The sequence below is a fragment of the Perognathus longimembris genome, chromosome 16 (assembly GCF_023159225.1).
Source record: "Perognathus longimembris pacificus isolate PPM17 chromosome 16, ASM2315922v1, whole genome shotgun sequence".
Taxonomy (NCBI): domain Eukaryota; kingdom Metazoa; phylum Chordata; class Mammalia; order Rodentia; family Heteromyidae; genus Perognathus; species Perognathus longimembris.
In genome coordinates, this window is record NC_063176.1 from 35818840 (window position 1) to 35839493 (window position 20654).

General features: G+C 46.8%; 1 protein-coding gene across 3 annotated transcripts in view; it reads left to right on the forward strand.

Moving 5' to 3' along the window:
• The first annotated feature begins 608 nt into the window (after window positions 1-608).
• Rbm47 (RNA binding motif protein 47) overlaps window positions 609-20654 on the forward strand; it is a 135820-nt gene continuing 115774 nt past the window's right edge. Inside the window, exon 1 of one of the 3 annotated variants that reach the window (XM_048364384.1) lies at window positions 609-770. In XM_048364384.1, the coding sequence (XP_048220341.1) occupies window positions 669-770 (102 nt within the window). In that variant the 5' untranslated portion in view covers window positions 609-668. Of the gene's footprint in view, window positions 771-1186; window positions 1433-20654 lie in introns of those variants that run through there. The other 2 variants (XM_048364386.1, XM_048364391.1) reach the window with 2 other exon arrangements.

Sequence of the window (20654 nt, forward strand, 5' to 3'; positions counted from 1 at the left end):
CTGGGGCTTCTGCAGTTTGGGCAGGCACTGTATTTTTTTTTTTTTTTTGTGGTGGTGGTGGTGGTTGTTCTCTTTCTAGAAAGCAGCTGTAACACCAGGTCAGGGCGCAATAAAATGAACCACAAGGAACCGGCCAGCGGCGCCCAGGCCCCGGGCCCTGCTGTGAAGGCCCCGACAAAGGTCAGGGCTTGGTCCGCGTGACGCGCCTTCCTGCGCTCGGCTGAGCCATGCCGGGCCCCAGGTAAGAGCCTCCCTGGCTCCGGGCCCGCCGAGGGGCGCCCGCCGGCGGCCCCAGCCCGCCTGCCAGCCCCAGCGGCTTCTTCTCCAGTGCGGGGCGGGGTGGGGGTGGGAGGGAGCGGCCCGAGATCGATTCCACGCGGGATCCCGAGTCCTCGATCGTAGTTCAGCCCGGGCTGCTCCGAGCTGCCCGCGGGGAACCGGAAGCCGGGCGCCCCCGACGGCCCCAGGTAGTGCAGGTGCCACTTCTGGGGTCCGCTGTGGCCATCGGAAATGCGAGCGGGGGTGGGGTGGAAGGGGTCCATCTGGTGAAGTCCCCACGTCTTTGTATCGAGGCCGTGGTTGTTTTTATTTTTATTTTTAATTTAAAAATATTTAATCGATTATTTTGTACCTTCAGCTAAGGTATCTGCGCTCCTCAAACAACAGGAATGCTGCACTGGCCTTGGGCCAGCGGAGGCTCAGCGAGCAGGATACGATTTCAGTGCAGATTTACGGGAAGCGGCCGGTGCTGGGAGTCGAAATCTGGTTTGGTGAGTTTAAGGGGAAGGGAGTCGGCGGAGACAGCCTCGCTCCTGTGAGGCGCACGGCCCGGGCTGGGGGTGGGCCGGGAGGCGGGCGGGAGCGGGCCGCGGAGAGCCGGGGCCGAGCCGCGAGCGCAGCCACCGCGCGCCGGCACGGAGCGCAGCCCGCGCGCCGCGCACCACGCACGCAGCTGGGCCGCGGCCCTCCCCGGGGTGTGGACCCTCCTTACCGGGAACCGAACCCACCCCCTCCGGACACCCTCACCCCCAAGCCCTCCAGAGCCGCCCTGGGCTTCCCGATCGTGCGCCCCGCTTGGGAATGCGCAGCCCGGGACAGTGAGGAGCCGGGGTTTGGGGAGTTCGTCTTTCCTGGGGAAAGTTTCTTCTCCGCGGGGCCCCAAGGTTTCTTTTCTTTTTTAAAAAAGAAATTGGTGATCAACTGGAACTCCCGGAGCCTGGGAAGTTAAATTTTAAAAAGAGAGAAATCGGGGGAGAGGAGGGCGCTTGAATTGGCCGCTCGGTGGGGGGAGTCGCTGGACCCGATTTGGGGGTTTTACATGAAAAAGAGGGCGCCGGGAAGATGTGGCAATGACTTCCTAGCCCGGTGGATCGCCGCGGGGCTGCGGACGCTCTTGGTTTGCGAAGCTGGCGGCTCCGAGTGTTGACCCAAGGTAAGGTGGCTCCCGGCTCTCCTCGCAGCCGGCCCCGGGCGCCCCGGGCTGGGAGGGCTGATTTCCTCCCCAGCCCACTTGGATTTTTCTCCTCGCCTCTTAGCCGGATCTCCCTTCCCTCGCCCGCCTTCCTTCCCAGTCGGGTCTATTGAGTGAGAAGTAAAGGGTTTCTTAAAAAAAAAAAAAAAAAAAAAAAAAAAAAGGATTTTCAAAGCGTCAGCTTTTGGAAACGCAGATCATCACACGGGCAGCCGCATGGTGTTTCCTGTGGTGATGAGTCGTCTTTCCAGAAAGAAACAGATGTTTTTCACCCTTGAAAAAAGAAAGAAAGAAACCCCACGGTTGGGCCGCCCAGAGGCACAGGTGACTCCCCCCCCCCCTTCTTTCTCGCCTCCGATCCTGTTGTGAGATTGTTGGAACGTTGGGGACCTGGGGTGTCTTAGTTAAGTGGTAGTCCAGGCGGAGGGGGGCCTTCCTGAGGTGGTTTACCTCGAAGGGAGCCCACCTTCAGCCCAAGCCTGCTGGGTTCAAGCGAAAAATCTGGCTTTAGAAAGGGTTGGCCTAGGGGTTATGACAGCTGACAAGCATTTAAGAAATTAGTGAAAAGTAATGGAAATGGAAATTTTTCAACGAAATGACTCATTTTTAATTGCTATCTGTTCCAAGGCTACTGGAGATCCAGCCTCTTTCTAGAGCTTATCTTGGTGTAGAAAGATAGGACCTTTAAGGTACTTACAGGTCATTTTCAAATTAAAAGTCAAGCTTTTTTTTTTTTTTTTTTTGGTAGTCTTCTAATGACTCACATGGTTTTATTTAGAAAGAATCTAGACTGAAATACATATTCCTGAGCCAGGTGTTGTAATACCTACCTATAATTCCAGCTCTCAGGAGGTTGAAGCAGGAAGATCTTAAGTTCAAGACTAGTCTGGGCTACATAGCAAGATCCTATTTGTCTAAAACAACAACAACAAAAAAAACTGCAACAAAAATGTATTATTTAAAAGTAGTGATGTGAACCAAGTATGGTGGTCATGCTTGTGATCCCCGTTTGTAATCCCTGGAGACAGAGGCAGGGGGATGGACAGGTTGAGGCCAGTCTAAGCTGAGGAGACCCAATCTCCCAGACACATGAGTAAGTCCTAAAGTGGAGTCATACATGTTGGTTTTTACTGAAGGAAAAGCAAAGAGTTGGCCACATGGCCTGAAAGGGTTAGTGCAGCATTGAGCACGCAAAAAAAGTTGGCAATTAGGCCAAGAGTATTTGAGAGTTACAGGTGCGGACTGTAAAAGGTGAAAGGTTGTGAGCACACAGCCTCTAGACAGAGCAAAGTGCCCAATCAAGAGAATAATAGCGCGTGTGGGAGTAGGTGTTGCTTGTAATTTAAGCAACACTCCTTGTCAGATAGATGCTGTGGTGTGTTGGAGGAGAAAGAAAAGCAACCCAGTCTGGGAGGGAAGCTGTAGGAGGAAAGGTGAAGATAATTTGGATTGGGTTTTTTTGTGTGTATGTGTCTACCTTCCCCTTCACCTAATACTGATAAGCGCACAATAGGGCTCTTTGGAGCCATCGTGAGCTTAGTTCTGGGAGAAGAGGAAATTAGAAATTGCATGAGTGCGTGGCTTCAGGGTTCACTTTCAGATCTTGTCCAGTGAAGACATAAATGGGCAATGGCAAAGTCCCCAGCCCCCCTTCACCCAACTAGTGAAGATGGAGAGTGTTTTTAACCCTACTCTCATACTGATATCAGGGCCTCAGGTGTGCTAGGTTTCAGCCTTTGAACCATATCTTCTGCCTACCTACATATGAAGGACTGGGTCCCACCTGTTGTTCAAAGCAGTTGGTAGTACTGACCTAAAATATGGAAGCTACTTGTTTCTGGACACATGTACATATATACATGTGTATGTATGTAAGTATATGTATGTATGTGTGTAGGAATGGATTTACTATATAGTGTTGAAGATCCCTCAAATTTTTATTCCTCATAGGATAAGAACATTCACGCTCTTCAGTTTAGTAGTAGTCAAACCTGTTGTACATAATAATTTTTAACAATACACAATATAGATAAAATTATTTTCTTAGATAATGATTAATTTCTTTTTTCTTTTCCATTGTTATTATTATTATTTTCAGTCATAGGGCTTGAACTCAGGATCTGGGTACTGTCCCTGAGCTCTTGAGTTCAAGGCTAGCATTCCACCACTTTGAGCCACAGCACCCCATCTGGTTTTCTGGTGGCGACTAAGAGTTTCACATACTTTCCTGCCCTGGCTGGCTTTGAACCATGATCCTCAGATCTCAGCCTCCACTGTAGCTAGGATTACAGGCATGAGCCACCAGTGCCCAGCTGATTAATTCACTTTCTAAATTTTACTGTACCTCTTCCCCCCGACTGGTGATTGTTGGGGGGCGGGGGGGAAATGAGCCCATGGCCTCAGGCACAATAATAAAGCTTTCTAGTGCTGAGCTACACCCCCAGTCCCAACATCTACTCTTAAGCTCAATATTAAAAGTAAATCATCAGGGTTATGGATTTAGCTCAGTAGAAAAGCAAGTGCAAGGCCCCGGAATTTAGTCCTCGGCTAAATCAATCAACCAAGACAAAAAGTAAATGGTGCCAGGACACAGGGAGCTCACACCTATAATCCTAGCAGCCCAGGAAGCTGAGATCTGAGGATCTTAGTTCAATGCCAGCCTGGGCAGGAAAATCCTTAAGACTTTATCAGCGATAAACCACCATAAAACTGGAAGTGGCAGTGTGGCTTAGGTAACAGAGCACCAGCCTTGAGTGGAAAAGCTAAGAGACAGCATCCAGGTCTTGAGTTCAGGCCACAGTAGTGGCAACAAAAAAAAAAAGTTAAGTTATATACCAAATGTCTGAGCTTTGACTATTACAAAAAGCCTTTGTTTTTCAGCCCATCTCCAGAGTTCTGGTTTCTCATGAAGGGCCAGGAGGATGGATGCTTACAGGCATGCTGGTGACAGAGGGAGATGTCCTTCAAATTGAGCCCAAACTTAGCTTATTTTTATTATTAGCTTATTATTTGTAGCTTATCCCAGAGGCTAGCTAAAATCACAGGGGTGTGGGGAACAACTCACTCTGAAGAGAACTTAAATTTGGGATTCATAAGACTTTAAAAAAAGAGACATAATTTGCCTCAATTTAGAGTTTCTGTGCCAAACTATTATGAATTCACAACGAAGACATTAAATGCAGCTTGAAGTGTCTGTCAGAATGACTCCAAGTTAAAGGTTATATTAGAACGTTCCAAGTCCTGGCTTGATTAAGAGATATATTTTTCCTCTTGGGAGCAGGCTCTGTGTCTTATGATGTTGCTGATTTCCTGGTTTAATATCATAAGAGAAGACGTGTGTTAATCAAAACAACCACCTGCTGAGGTACTTGCTTCAGAGAACAATGGGGTAAAGGTTTTTCATAATGGCAATGTAGGGGTGACTTCTGAGAGAGAGGCCTGGAAAGCCTTCATAGAACTGTGAAGAAATGATCATTAAGAATTGTTCTGTTGCTGCCAGGGACACTGGCTCACGCCTATAATCCTGTCTGCCTAGGAGGCTGAGATCTGAGGATTATGGTTTGAAGTCAGCCCAGGCCGGAAAGTCTACCAGATTCTTATCTCCAGTGACCCAGCAAAAAGACAAAAGTGGAGCTGTGGCTCAAGTGGTAGAGTGCTAGCCTTGAGCACAAAAAGCTCCAAGACAGTACCCAGGCCCCGAGTTCAAGCCCCAGGACAGAAACAAAAACCAACAAACAAAAGAATCATTCTGTTGCTACCTGAAGTTGCTGGAAATAACTGGTGCTGGAGGGATTCGGGGGGAAGTGTAACCCTGCCACCTTCCTTGTGTGTGTGGTCCCGCATCCCCTGTCCAGTGAAACACTGCTGAGATGGCTTCAGTTTGATTTCTGATTCATTCAGTTTCTTTTCTGGTTGCTTCCTCTTCTGCTCTGTCTGCTTCTAGAAGAGGGGAAAGGGGATGGGGTGGGGCTGCAAGACACCTTCTCCTTGGAGCCAGTGTGTATGTGCATGCATGCATGTATGTATGCGCACATGTATGCATGTGCGTGTAGTACTGGATAGTGAATCCAGAGCTTTGCACATGCCGGCACTACCACTGAGCTGCATTCCTCAGCCCTTTCTAATTCATTCATTCATGTATAAGTAGTGGGGGCCTTGAAAAGTTGCTTAGCCTGGCCTGGTGTCGAGCTCCTCCTGCTTCAGTCTCTTGAGTAGCTGGGATTACAGGCATGCAGTTCCCCCATCTTTTAAGAATCTCTTAGCTTCTGCCTCCCTGCCTTAAAATGGTATAGGAAAGCCAGTGTCTCCTGCCTGCCTGTCATCCTAGTTACATTCAGGAGACTAAGATCTAAGGATCGTGGTTCAAAGCCAGCCAGGACAGACAAATCCTAGAGTCTCTTTTTTCCAGTTAACTAGCAAAAAGTTGAAAGTAGAAGTGTGACTTAAGTGCTAGAGCACCAGCCTTGAGCAAAAAAGCTAAGCAAGATTACAAGGAGCTGAGTTCAAGAAGGGGGAAAAGGGAGGGGGAGGAGGGGGAGGGGAAGGAGGAGAAGGAGGATGAAAGAAAGAAAAAAGGAAAAAATTGTCTAGGGCAGAAATTTTTCAGTGAGTGTGTCTAGAAGAATCTATGGCTTACAAACAGGCAAGTTCTGAATGTTAGTAAAGTTAAAGCTCAGTGCCATTGTTCTCCAACTATTGTAGGTGAACTGGCTACTGCCTGAGAATAAAGCTGCCCCGCTCCCCCGCCCTTTCTAGTTCCAAGTTCCAGTGTATTGCCATAGACACAAATCTGAATAGATTCTCGATATGATCTCTTGGTACAGCCAAAAGTAAACAGGTTGCCAAAGGTACAGCGTATATAGCCTTCAGCCATATTCCTACTCTGCCTTTTTTCTACTTTCTCTATTTGCAGGGCTGCGGATTGAACCCAGGGCTTTGTACATGTCACGCAAATACTCTACCACTGAGCTATATTCACAGCCCCTTTCCCATGCTTTCTGCTATGGCTTAGGAACATCTGAGCAAAAGTCACAGCTCAGTTTGAAGTCCTCGCTAATATCCCATGTGTGCTCTTTATTGTTGTTGTGAATCTTCTGGTTTTGTCCATCATGAAAACTCAGTTTGTCTAAAATTGACCAGTGGGTGTGTTTAAATGGACATAGTTTGTGTATATAAAATACAGAAAGCAAACTGATATTGCAGTGACGTGCTTTGGCCCACAGAACTATCAGAGCAGGCTCCTCTTCTTCACCAGGAACAGGCTGTACCTCTTGGCATTTGGCATCCCCAAGTGTGGTATTCATGGGGCCCCCCAAAAACCCTATGCCTTTTGGAGCTGTTGGTCCCTGCAGATTCCTGGTTCTGAAAGTGTATGCTTTATTTATGGACTAGAGACATTAATCAAGAAAGCAGAATCCATCTCTCCCCAGCTCATGAGGTTTATCTTGGGGGGACCTATGTTTGGGGGTTCTAGCACAAGGACTGTGTGGATCCTACTTTGTTGGGGGTCAGGTGGGTGGAAGGGGGTCCCTGGCAGTCTTAGCTTGCTGGGTGTGTCTAGCATTAGTTCATAGTTTGGGCCTTGCACCCTGGGTATGGGTGGAATACAGCCTGTCCCCAGAGGGAACAAGAATTAACCCTGTGTCCCAGGGGTGTGGGTGGTGTGCAGTGAACCAGGGTTTGCACCTGACCCAGAAAAGGCTGAGTTGGGCTACCCTGGGGGCGGAGCCCAGTGGTAGGGTGTGTGCTTAGTATGTGGAAGGCCCTTGCTTCTATTCTTGGCACCCACATATGCAGTTATACATGCACATATCCATATCCAGATACACAGGCACATGTACACACATGTATACACAAACATATGCTAACTCATGAATTACAACATAATTACACACATACATGTGTAGACACATATACACACTATGCATGTTTAGATGTGTACACAGAACATACAATAAACAAAACATGCACATGTGCAGGTACATATTCACATGCACAGTGCATGTGTACACATGACACCACACATGCAACTCACATGCGTGCACACGTGCTCATATATATTTATACACATGTAGACATAAGCACAATAATAATACATATGCAACATGCATGCAGATATGCACACTACACGTACACATGTGTGCACACTACACATACACACAAGCTCACATATATATGTACATGCATACAACAGACACACATACACAATATTCACATGCATGCACATACACACATGCATATATAGCACATGGTGATCATGTATACCACACATACATACCTCAAAGCACTGGGACCAGTGTCCATTTTGTAAAGCATCTCCTGTATAAAAGGTGGGCAAGAAGAAGGGCAAACACTTCATGAACTGGAGGGTTTTTGTTTTTCTTCTAGGCATTACTTCTCTTATATCAATTTGACTTGTGTTCTGGAAATGTCTATTTGAATTTCTTTTTTTTTTTTTTTTTTTTTGGCCAGTCCTGGGCCTTGGACTCAGGGCCTGAGCACTGTCCCTGGCTTCTTTTTGCTCAAGGCTAGCACTCTGCCACTAGAGCCACAGTGCCGCTTCTGGCCATTTTCCGTATATGTGGTGCTGGGGAATTGAACCCAGGGCTTCATGTATACCAGGCGAACACTCTTGCCACCAGGCCATATCCCCAGCCTCTATTTGAATTTCTTTTTTTTTTTTTTTTTTTTTTTTTGGCCAGTCCTGGGCCTTGGACTCAGGGCCTGAGCACTGTCCCTGGCTTCTTCCCGCTCAAGGCTAGCACTCTGCCACTTGAGCCACAGCGCCGCTTCTGGCCGTTTTCTGTATATGTGGTGCTGGGGAATCGAACCTAGGGCCTCGTGTATCCGAGGCAGGCACTCTTGCCACTAGGCTATATCCCCAGCCCTATTTGAATTTCTTAAGCTCAGATAAAACATTTATGTTTTGAAAGTGGGGCTCCTGCCAGGTGCCCGTGGCTCACTCCTGTGATTCTAGCTACTCAGGAGGCTGAGATCTGAGGGTGGGGTTCAAAGCCAGTCGGGGCAGAAAAATCCAAGCAATTCCTTATCTCTAGTTAATCGCAGAAAAAGGTGGAGGTGGAGCTGTGGCTCAAGTGGTAAAGCATTAGCCTTGAGCAGAACAAAGGAGCTCAGGGACAGTGTCCAGGCCTAGAGTTCAAGCCCTAGGACCCACAAGGGAAAAAAAAAAGGAAGCCAGGACCCAACTTGGTGAATGTAAGTTGCATTGTGACTTGAAAAGATGGCTTCCATGAGATTTCTTTTTGTTGTCATTTATTAAAATCATAATGGCATGGCTCTCAGTAGAACAAGCGTTGGCTATGATGAGGCCCATCTTTCGTAGCCTGCTCAAGACAAAGTCGCCTTTGTCTCATTCCCCCCGGGTGGATCTGGTGACACAGAAAAGCTCAGTGGCACCACAGCCAGGTTTACCAGGAGATCCCAGGCTGCACCTTTTCATCTGGGTTTTGTCTTGTACCCTAGTAGCTGATATGGATGCTGTGTTTCTCCAGCCGATAATCTTCCTCCTCTGGATGTGGCAGGTACCCACTTACTTTGGGGTTTAGTCAGGTTACACAAGGCCAAAGTGGCTGCTCACAGATGGTGGGTGATCGAGCTCGGCTCCGGACTGAGTTCACCGACTTGGAAAGGAAGACAAGGAGCTTAGCTGGAGTAAAACTGAGAGTTCTGGGAAAAGGCTGATTAATCACACTAAATGCAAATGCCATGCAGAATGACTGCCCAGATTCCCACCCAGCCTTCGCCAAGGTTGGTGACTCAGCTAGTTGCTCGGTGACTCGGTTTCCCCAACTGTCACATGCTTGCTTCACATTGTAGGTCCACAGTTTAGAACAGTAGTCAACAAGTAGTTCAGGTGATGTTTGAATGCATTTTGGTGTTTGAATTCTTATGCCACAACCCTACTGCAGGAGAGAATTTAATTTTCATCATCATAATTATCATGAACATTACTATTATTGTTACTATGATTATCATTTGAGACAGGGTCTCACTGTGTTGCCTCCAGGGTAGCCTTGAACTCAAGATCTTCCTGCCTCAGGCTAGAATTACAGGCATGTACCACCAGGCAAGGAAAGGTTTCCTGGTTTATTCTGGTTTGTAATCCAGTATGCTCTCCCTAATGATACCACTCCTTGCCTTAGTGGTACTGTGGGCAGACCCTGTTTTGCAAAGCTTCTTTTGGGTTTGTATATTAGCTGTGCTGCTGCTAGAGAGATTGTAGACTAGAATCCAAAGGCGTGAAGGAGTGACACTGCGGTAGCTGTCAAGGGAGGGATTGCCAGGGCCTTTCTACACACGCAGTAGAGATGTGGAGATGGCCAGTATGAAGTGGAAGTCAGTCAGTGTAGAAGACCAATGCAGGGCTGGAGATGTGACTCAGTGACAAAGCACCTGCCTAGAAAGTGCAAGGCCTTTGATTTCAAACCCTAGTACCACCAAAATAATAATAATAATTTTCCAGTCCTGGTGCTTGGGCTCAGGGCCTGAGCACTACTGTCCCTGGCTTCTTTTTTCACTCTACCTCTTGAGCCACAGTGCCACTTCCAGCTTTTTCTGTTTACGTGGTGCTGAGGAATCGAACCCAGGGCTTCGTGCATACTAGGCAAACACTCTACCACTTGGTCACATTCCCAGCCCCCCCCCCCTTTTTTTTTAAAGAAAGACCCAACCCTAGAGTTGGAGGCATGGCTCAGGTGGTAGAACATCAGCCAGTGAGTGCAAGTGTCAGATCAAGAGTTCAAATCCTGGTCCTGAACCCAAACCCAAACCAACTCAAAACAACAACTAACATATTTACAGCCCAGAAAGAAGAATCCATGAGACTCTTATCCCCACCAAAAAGCCAGAAGTGGAGCTGCAGCTCAAGTGGTAAAGCATCAGCCTTGAGCACAAAAGCTCAGGGACAGTGCCCAGGCCCCGAGTTCAAGCCCCATGACACACACACATGTGCACACACACACAAATAAGATTGTAACACATTAAACCCCACAAAGTGCCTCGTAAATGAAGAAGCTAATATTTGTTCTTTCTGTTACTCATTTGATTACTTCTCATGTATGTTGAATGGAATATTAGAGATATGTAGCATCTAAATGTTAAATAAGCTGTGTATAAGAAGCTGTATTAGGGTAAGTGTGTGTGTGTGTGTGTGTGTGTGTGTGTGTGTGTGTGTGTGTACATATACTGGTCCTAGGTTTCCTGCCCAGGCTGGCTTCAAACCATAATCCTCAGATCTCAGCTTCTTGAGTAGCTAGGATTACAGGTGGGAGCCACTGGCACCTAACTTGGGGTAATTATTTATCAACAGATAGAAGCAGTAAATCTAGGTGGTACAAGCTGAAACTGGATGTATGGAAAGGATCTGTTTTCCTCATGAGGCTTAGGTTTTAGCTCTAGGGCCAGACCTAGGTAGCACATATGAGGCCCTGCTCTCCGGCACTGCCTTGGTGTGTCTTGAAAACCCCAGCTAGGAGGCAGCAGGAGGGAGCACTGTGAGACGGAGTAGGTGGAAAGAATGCCTTGTTTGGGCTGAGGCCTGTGAGGGGCAGGAAGGTGTGCGTTCTTACCGACAGTGAGCAGCATTTGTGGGAGTTCCAAGGCTAGAAAAGCTTGCTGTACGGAGGAGCTTAAAGAAGGCCCTGGTGGCTGTGGTATAGGTGTTATAAGGGAACCTGATGGGTGAGAAACAGAGAAACACATTTTGAGAGGTCGAATTGGGAGTGACTGGCAGTGTGGACTTCTGTCTCAAAGACCTATAGAAACACAGACCTGGAGCCACATGAGAGGAGCATCGGGTAAGGTGGTGGGGTTTCTGGAGACCCAGTGTGGAGGCCTCTCAAAACTGTGGAAAACCATTGAAGAGGATGTACCAGCCAGGGGTGGTAGTGCATGCCTATAATCCTAGCATTTGAGAGGCTGGGGCAGGAGATTGAGAATTTATGGCCAAACTGGGCTGCATAGTAAGACAGTGCCTCAGAAAACACACACACACACACACACACACACACACACACACACACACACAGACTTACTAGTAAACAGGTACCTCTGATCGTGTGCGCAGGTTGGCGGGAGGAGGCAGGTACTCCTCCAGTGGGGAGGGAAGGCAGTGTGTGGCATGGGGTGGCTCTGCAAGTCCACCAGCCTCTTTCACGGCCTGGGTTCAGGCCTGGTCATGTGTCCAGAGGCAGGCGGAAGCAGCAAGACTGGCAGGTGGCTTGGTCAGAAGGCATAGAGAGAGAGAATTGGGGATTCTGGTTTGTGTAACTGGTCCTGAGGGCCAGGACTAAATGAGAGCAAGTTTGAGGGGGCCCACAGATCAACTGTGGGATGTTTTCACTGAGATGTCTGTTATATAACGAGCTGTTTTGTTTTTTTTCCTGGGTCCCTCTTGTGTGCAAGGCATCTCCAGTGTCCTGCATTCTTCTTGCTCCTTATGTCTTTCAGGATCTCCTCCTCTTCTCATGTCCTGGCTTGCAAGTGTAAAGCATGCAATCCTTTGTTTATATATCACAAATAACAGGACGACCCTCATGGGGCATTTATTCTGCTTTCTGTTCTAGAACAAAATACTTGAGTCTGATCATTTATAAAGTATAGCAGTGCAGGCTGGGATTGTGGCTTAGTGGCTTAGTGGTAGAGTGCTTACCTAGCATGCACAAAGTCCTGGGTTCGATTCCTCAGTATCACATAAACAGAAAAAGCCAGAAGTGGTGCTGTGGCTCAAGTGGTAGAGTGCTAGTCTTGAGCAAAAGAAGCTCTGGGACAGAGTCCAGGCCCTGAGCTCAAGCCCCAGGACTGGCCAAAAGAAAGAAAAAAAGAAGAATAGCAGTGCATTTGGCTGATGTTTCTGGCATCTGGGAAAGAATCAAGGGCACAATGGGTGCTGTATCTTATTGTGGCAGAGGGTGCCACATGGCGAGACAGGAAACAAGCTGGAGGCCAGAGCCACTAAGGACACCCAGGAGTCCCCTCCCTCGAGATTTCACCAAATCCTCCTCCCCACCTTCCAGAGGCCTGCCTCCAAATAACACCAGCATGGTGTGTGGGCCTCAGGGCTTTCTAGGGGGGTTCATTAAAGCTATAGCAAGGGCTGGGGATATAGCCTAGTGGCAAGAGTGCTTGCCTCGTATACATGAGGCCCTGGGTTCGAGTCCCCAACACCACATATACAGAAAATGGCCAGAAGTGGCGCTGTGGCTCAAGTGGCAGAGTGCTAGCCTTGAGCAAAAAGAAGCCAGGGACAGTGCTCAGGCCCTGCGTCCAAGCCCCAGGACTGGCAAGAAAAAAAAAAAAAAAAAGCTATAGCAAGCATGTATGGGAAGCTGTACAGGCGGAAGGAGGGTGTATGGAGATGTAGGAAATGGGGGCAAGTGTTAAAAGCAAAGCTAAAGGGTTTGGGGAGTGGGGAGTGGGACTCTGTGGTAGAACACATGTCCCACATGTGGGAGACCCTGCCAAGCCAAACAAAAGAAAATCTAGCCAGCACTGGGGCCTCACGCCTGTAATCCTAGCTACTCAAGAGGCTGAGATCTGAGGATTGTGGTTCAAAGCCAGCCTGACCAGAAAAGTTCCTGTGAAACTTTCATCTCCAATTAACCACTCCAAAACCAAAAGTAGCACTGTGGCTCAAAGTGGTAGAGGACCAGCCTTGAGCAAAAGAGCTCAGGGGGCTGGGGATATGGCCTAGTGGCAAGAGTGCCTGCCTCGGATACACAAGGCCCTAGGTTCGATTCCCCAGCACCACATATACAGAAAGCGGCCAGGAGCGGCGCTGTGGCTCAAGTGGCAGAGTGCTAGCCTTGAGTGGGAAGAAGCCAGGGGCAGTGCTCAGGCCCTGAGTCCAAGGCCCAGGACTGGCCAAAAAAAAAAAAAAAAAAAAAAGAGCTCAGGGACAGTGCCTAGGCCTTGAGTTGAAGCCCCACAACTGAAAAAAAAAAAAAAAAAAAAAGAGTTTAATCATGCTGATTTCAGTTAATGTATGCTTACTAAAATTTAATTTTTTAATTATATACATATATTAATGTATAACATACTATTATTGTTTGGTGTTATACTACATATTTTTATATATACTTAATGTTGAATAGACTAAATATATCACATAAATTTATCATTGTAATAATTAAGGAGTTATTTGGCAATTACTAAAGAACATATCACTAATAGGGGAAAACTGTCAGTGAATAATGAAATTCCTCCAAGAACAAAAAAGATAAAAGAAAATGTTAAGCCAGGTAGCAGTGGCTCACGCCTGTCCTAGCTGTTTAGGAGGCTGAGAACTGAGGATCACAGTTCAGAGCCAGCCTGGGCAGAAAAGCTCTGGAGACTTTTTTTTGGGGGGGTGGGGGGAGCGGGTCATGGGGCTTGAATTTAAGGCCTGCACACTGTCCTTGAACTCTTTTGCTTTTGCTCAAGACTAGTGTTCTACCACTTGAGCCACAATGCCACTTCTGTTTTTTGTTTGTTTTTGAGTGGTTAATTGGAGATAAGAGTCTCATGGGGACTTTTCTGCCAAGTCTGGCTTCAAACCACGATCCTCAGATCTCAGCCTCCTCAGTAGCTGGAATTATAGGCATGAGCCACCAGCACCCCCAGTAGGAGACTCAAAAACCACAAGTGGTGCTGTGGCTCAAGAGGAAGAGCGCTAGCCTTGAGCACAAAGAAGCTCAGGGATAGTGCCCAGGTCTTGAGTTCAAGCCCCACAACTGACAAAAAAAAAAGTTCAATTCATAAGAGCAATGTGCTATAATTTTATGGGAAGCAATAGAAATTCTTCATTCCAAAAAGCAAGTTTCATCCACATTGTGCCTTGTGAGGGCTGAGTGTAGACAGAGATTTGGCCATGGGGGGTAGAGGAAACCGGTAAGGACTGCGTTGTTCTTGGGTATGTCCAACCCTGCAGAGCCCACGATATGTGCCCACATTTCCTGTGGCTTCACTGGGCCAAATGGTATGGGTTTTGGTCTTTCTCAAGATGGCTCCATTTCCAAAAGGATATGTAGTGCTGGAAGGTTTCACATGTATTTACAGTCGTGTTTAAGGTTTTTCTTAAGAAAGATGCTTTGGTGAGGAGACACATTTGTGTGTGCGTGAAACTATGACACAGAAACATGGGGCTACTATGTAACTGTACCCTTTTTGCACAACACCTTGTCAAAAAATTTGTGTTTAATTAATAAATAAATTTATAAAAAAAGAAACATGGGGCGACTGTGTCTGAGTATTTGCTAAAGCATGTTCTGGAACAAAATATTTGAACTGGTGCCTTGTTCCAGATCTTGGAAAGCTCTTGCAGATTGGATTCTTGATTTGTGCCTCCCACACGAGCCGTGATGGTGGCTGGGCATCTCTGGCTTTATGCTGGTCAGTAGTTCCCTGCCAGGGGAGATTCTATCTTCCAGGGGACGTTTGCTATCACAATCTGGAGGGTGCATGGGGCCCAGGTGCCCTTGTCACCCAGTTGGTGGAGGCCAAGAGTGCTGCTAAATGGCTTATATCACACCCAGAGCCACCAGTGATAGAATTGCCCTGGACAGAATGTACCTTCCAGAGGAATCCTGGTTCTCCATAGTCACTGTGGCCCTGTACCCAGCAGTCTTGACTATCTTTACATTGTGTATGTGTGTGTGTGTGTGTGTGTGTGTGTGTGTGTGTGTGTGTGTGTGTGTGTGTGTATGATGGGTGCTGGGGACGAACTAGGTCTTTATATATGCAGGTAAGTGCCCACTACACCCAGGCCCCTGGCCTTTGTTATATTATTGTTTTAGCCATACTAGGGCTTGGACTCAGGACCTCACCCTTGCTCGGGTTGTACTCTACCACTTGAACCTGCCTCTGGCTTGGCTTTTTGCTTGTTAGTTTGGACATGGAGTTTCATAGAGGCCTTTTTGCCTGGGCTGGCATCGAACCACAATCCCCAAGATCTCAGCCTTCTGAATGGCTGAGATTAGAGATGTGACCCACTGGCACCAGGCTTATTTATTTATTTATTCCAGTCCTGGGGCTTGAACTTAGGGCCTGGGCCCTGTCTCTGAGCTTCTTTTGCTCAAGGCTAGCACTCTGCCACTTGAGACACAGCACCACTTTTGGATTTTTCTCTTTATGTGGTACTGAGGAATCTAGGCAAGCATTCTACCAGTAAGCCACATTCCCAGCCAGCACCAGGCTTTAAAAAAATTACCTTATTATTATAGAGGTGATGTACAGAAGGATTACACTGACATGAGTCAGGTAATGAGTACATTTCCTTTTGCACAGTATCTTCTGTTTCTTCATTCTCTTCTTTCCTCCCGTCTCCACCCACGAGTTGTATAGTTCACTTTCATGGGTGTCCACTGAGCTCCACTGCTGCACTTGTTCATCCATTTTCCCCTGTGCTCTGGACCCTTCCCCAGCCCTTCTGATTATGTACACTTGAATACACCATCCATTAGATAATGGAAACAGAAACATCATTTTTTGTTTTTGAGACAGAGTCCTGGTGCATAGCACAGGCTGGCCTGGAACTGAAGACTCTTTTTTTTTTTTTTGGCCAGTCCTGGGCCTTGGACTCAGGGCCTGAGCACTGTCCCTGGCTTCTTCCCGCTCAAGGCTAGCACTCTGCCACTTGAGCCACAGCGCCGCTTCTGGCCGTTTTCTGTATATGTGGTGCTGGGGAATCGAACCTAGGGCCTCGTGTATCCGAGGCAGGCACTCTTGCCACTAGGCTATATCCCCAGCCCCTGAAGACTCTTTTGCTTCAGTCTCCCAAATGCTGAGATTATAAGTGTACACAACCACTGGTATCTGACTTCCACCTTAAGGGTTCTTGTTGTTGTTGTCGTCGTTGTTTTGAGAGGTTGGTATAGAAAGAAGAAAAGGAGATGTGTTATGCACACTGGGGCAGAGGGAGATCAGGCCCTTCTCTAAGGTAGGGACTTGAACTTTAGGATTCAATAGAGAAGGAATAGAGCATAATTATTGGGCAGTCCTGATTACAGGTGTAGTCCAGTTGATCCTCTCAGGATTAGTTCGGTGGGACCTGGTCACAGCCCACAAGTCAACACCTAGGGAATGGATTTGAATCTTGTCACAAGATGTTTATTCTGTACTAGTGTTGTCACACTTCTGATTCTGCCTTAGCACCACCCAATGCAGTGAGCCTGCACCTCCCCAAACCCCACAGTTCTCACACCAGACAGAGCCAAGGTGCCATGGGGACCTATTTCTCTAGCTCCTCACACGGGGACTCCCCATGAGTCAGGGGCTGTGGAGAAACTCCAGGGAGGGGATCATCAATGTTAGAAACACCTGTGTTCTGTTCCTGGACAGCAGCATTTCCCACAGGCTGCTAGAGGAGCCCTCAGATGCTTTCATGAGTCTGTACCTCTCCTTCATTTGAAAAGACCAGCACTGGTACTTGCTGTGAGCTCCTGGGAGGGAGAGGAGACATAGGCAGTTGGTTCCTGCAGGGCTGTGGCTCCATTGCCAACAATGCTGGGAAAAGAGCAAACATTCAAGGATGGCTAGAAATGCACTCCGTGTACTAGGCTGACGTTTTCCTTTGAAGAAACAATCTGGTCAATATTTGATGTCCTGTAGATTTGGGACAGAAAGATAAACTCATTTGCAGTTGTTCTTGGCTGAAGGAAGCTGTTTACCTAGCTTCCGTAAGAAATTAATGACAAGCCAAGGTGGGGGGAGCAGCCCAGGGAAGGAAATCCTCGGGTGATGAATATTGACCTGTGTTCAGCACTGAAGTCCTTGAGGTGAAAGAAATGACAGCTGCGTGCACGTCTGGAATACCCTTCATGCGACGAGTGGGAGAGCTGGTGTATACGGAGACACTGGGAAGTTCTGTTGTGTTATGGCAAGTGATTTAAGGTTACAGAAACTTTGTTGGATCAGATTAAAGAAATAACCGCTCCTCCTCACTGACAGCTCCTGTGGGTTTCTGAGAGCCTGTGGTGGATACTGCCATTCATGGAGTTTCTAACTGTGTTCCTTTACTGTCAGCTACAATCCCTGGATGCCATTTTCTTGCCACAGTGACATTAGGGGTCTATGATGATCAATCCTTCCTCTTCCTTTTCCTCCCTCTAAAGCTGATTTTCTAGAGGTAGCTGATGGAACTTCACTCCAACTAGCTTTTGAAGCTCATGATCCTTCCTGCTTCTTTTTTTTTTTTCTTTCCTTTGTGCCAGAGGCTTGAACTCAGGGCCTCATGTTCTTGCTTAAGGCTGGTGCTCTACCACTTGAGCCATAACTCCACATCCTGTTTTGTGCTTGTTTGTTAGAGATAAGAGGCTCTAAGATTTGCCTGTCTGGGTTGGCTTTGAATTGGCATCCTAAGAGTTCAGCCTCCTCAGTAACTAGAATTATAGGCAGGAGCCACTGACTTCTTGATTGCATTTGATGTTTAAATCCTTTATCATCCCTTTCTAAAGAAACCTAAGTTTTATGTTGAAGACCAGCACTCAACACTTACTTGATTATTATTTTATACACACACACACACACACACACACACACACACACACACACACACACGGTGCTCAACAATTATATCTTTGATAATATTTAACAGACAAATTGTTTCAATTAACCATAGGTGCTGTGATTTTACCTATGTCTTGAATAATGATTTTAAGAATTTCATGATCTTTTTGGTAGTAATTACTCCAGCCCTTTATTGGGTGGATACAAGTTCTTTCTCAGGCATTAGAGACACAAAATATATAGGAAATACTGTGCTTGGAGAGATGTTTGTGGAACCAAAATGCTCTTTCATGATTTTCTTTTCTTTTTTTTTTTTTTGTCAGTTGTGGGGCTTGAACTCAGGGCCTGGGTGCTGCCCCTGAGCTTTTGTGCTCAAGGTTAACACTCTACCACTTTGAGGTCCATTTCTGGTTTCCTGGTAGTTAACAGGAGATAGTCTCATGGACTTTCTTGCCCGAGATGGCTTCAAACCTTGATTCTCAGATCTCAGCCTGAGTAACTAGGATTACATTTGTAATCCTAAACAGGGCTTTGCACTTACTAGACAAATGCTCTATCACTGAGTCATGCCTTCAGCTGTGTGTGTGTGTGTGTGTGTGTGTGTGTGTGTGTGTGTGTTGGCCCTAGGATTTGAACCCAGGGCCTATGTTCTGTCTGTGAGCTTTTTAGTTTAAGGCTAGTGCTCTACCACTGGAGCCACAGATGCACTTCTGATTTTTAGAAATTCAGTGGAGAAAAGAGTCTCATGGACTTTCCTGCCTGGGCTGGCTTCAAACCATGATCTTCAGAGCAGACTACTGAATATCTAGGTTTACATGGGTGAACCACTAGACCTGGGATCTCCAGTATGTGGGGCTTTGAGATTCTTTTTCAGACAGGGTCTTACACTTCTTACCCTGGGCCAGCCTCAAACCAGGATCCTTCTACACATACTTTCTGTGTAGCCAGGATCATGTGTGTACTCCACCATGCCTGGCTTGATTTGCATTTCCTTTATGGCTAATAATATTGAACATGTCTTCTTGTATCTGTTAGCTATTTATTTTTATTTGTTTGTTTGTTCATCTATTCATTTCTGTTGTTCACGGGGCTTGAACTCAGGGACTAAGCGCTGTCTGTGAGCTTTTTCTGCAAGGCTAGCACTCTTAAACACTTTGAGGTGCAGCTCCACTTTCAGTTTTTAGGTGGTTAATTGGAGATAAGAGTCTCATGGACTTTTCTGCCCAGGCTGGCTTTGAACCATGATCCTCAAATCTTAGTCTTTTGGGTAGCTAGGATTACAGGTATAAGCCACCAGTGCCAGGCTAGCCATTTGTATTTCTTCTGAAAACTGTGTTCAGTTTCCCTGGCTATTTAATTGTTTGTCTGTTTATTTGTGCTTCTCTGGGTTCTTGAGAGCAGGGCCTGGTTACTGTCCCTGAGCTTTTTTGCTCAAGGCTAGTGCTCTACCACTTGAGCACAGCTCCACCTCACTTTTTTTGATAGTTATTTATAGTTAAGAGTATCATGGGGCTGGGAATGTGGCCTAGTGTTAGAGTGCTTGCCTAGCATGCATGAAACCCTGGATTTGATTCCTCAGTACCACATAGACAAAAAAGACCAGAAGTGGCACTGTGGCTCAAGTGGTAGAGTGCTATCCTTGAGCAAAAGAAGTTCAAGGACAGTGCCCAGGCCCTGAGATCAAGCCCCAGGACTGGCAAAAAAAAAAAAAAAAAAAAAGAGTCTCACAGACTTCCCAGCCTGGGATCCTCAGCCCTCATTGCCCTGAGTAGCTGGATTATATGTAGGTGACACTCAGCTTCACCTGTCTTTTTATTTTGGATTATTTGTTCTTTTGCTGCTTATTGTTTAGAGTTCTTTGTATGTCCTGGATATGAATCCTATATCTGTTGAATAGCTAGTGAAGCTTTTCCTTCCTTTTGGTGGATTGTCTCTTGGTTAAGGTCATTGTTTCTTTTGTTGTGTAGAAACTTCTCAATTTGATGCAGTCCCATTTGTGCATTCTTGCTTTTATTTTTCTGAGCTGAGTCCTGTTCAGAAAATAATTGCTTGTGCTCTAGCTTGTTAAGATGAGAGTTTTGCTAACTTTTTTGCCCAAGCTGGACTTGAAGGAATTTCAATCCTCTTGATATCTGCCTCCCAAGTAGCTGGGCATTACTGCGCCTAGTTCTTCGTGTGTGTGTGTGTGTATCTGTCTGTCTTGGGGCAGGGAGGGGCAGGATAAGAACTTGCTACATAATCTAGGCTGGCCTTATGAGCCTCTTCCCTGAGGATTGGGATTATAGGTGGTACCATTATGTCTGGCAAGAGGTGCACTTTTAGCTGTTTTATTTTAAAACAGTAATTCACATGTCATAAAACTTGTCAATTACAGGGCTGGGAATATGGCCTAGTGGCAAGAGTGCTTGCCTCCTACACATGAGTCTCTTGGTTCGATTCCCCAGCACCACATATATGGAAAACGGCCAGAAGGGGCACTGTGGCTCAGGTGGCAGAGTGCTAGCCTTGAGCGGGAAGAAGCCAGGGACAGTGCTCAGGCCCTGAGTCCAAGGCCCAGGACTGGCAAAAACAAAACAAAACAAAACAAAAACTTGTCAATTACATATAAAATTCAAAGCTGGGAAGAATGGCTCAAATCTGTAATCCTAGGTACTTGGGAGGTAGATGGAGACATGAGGATTGT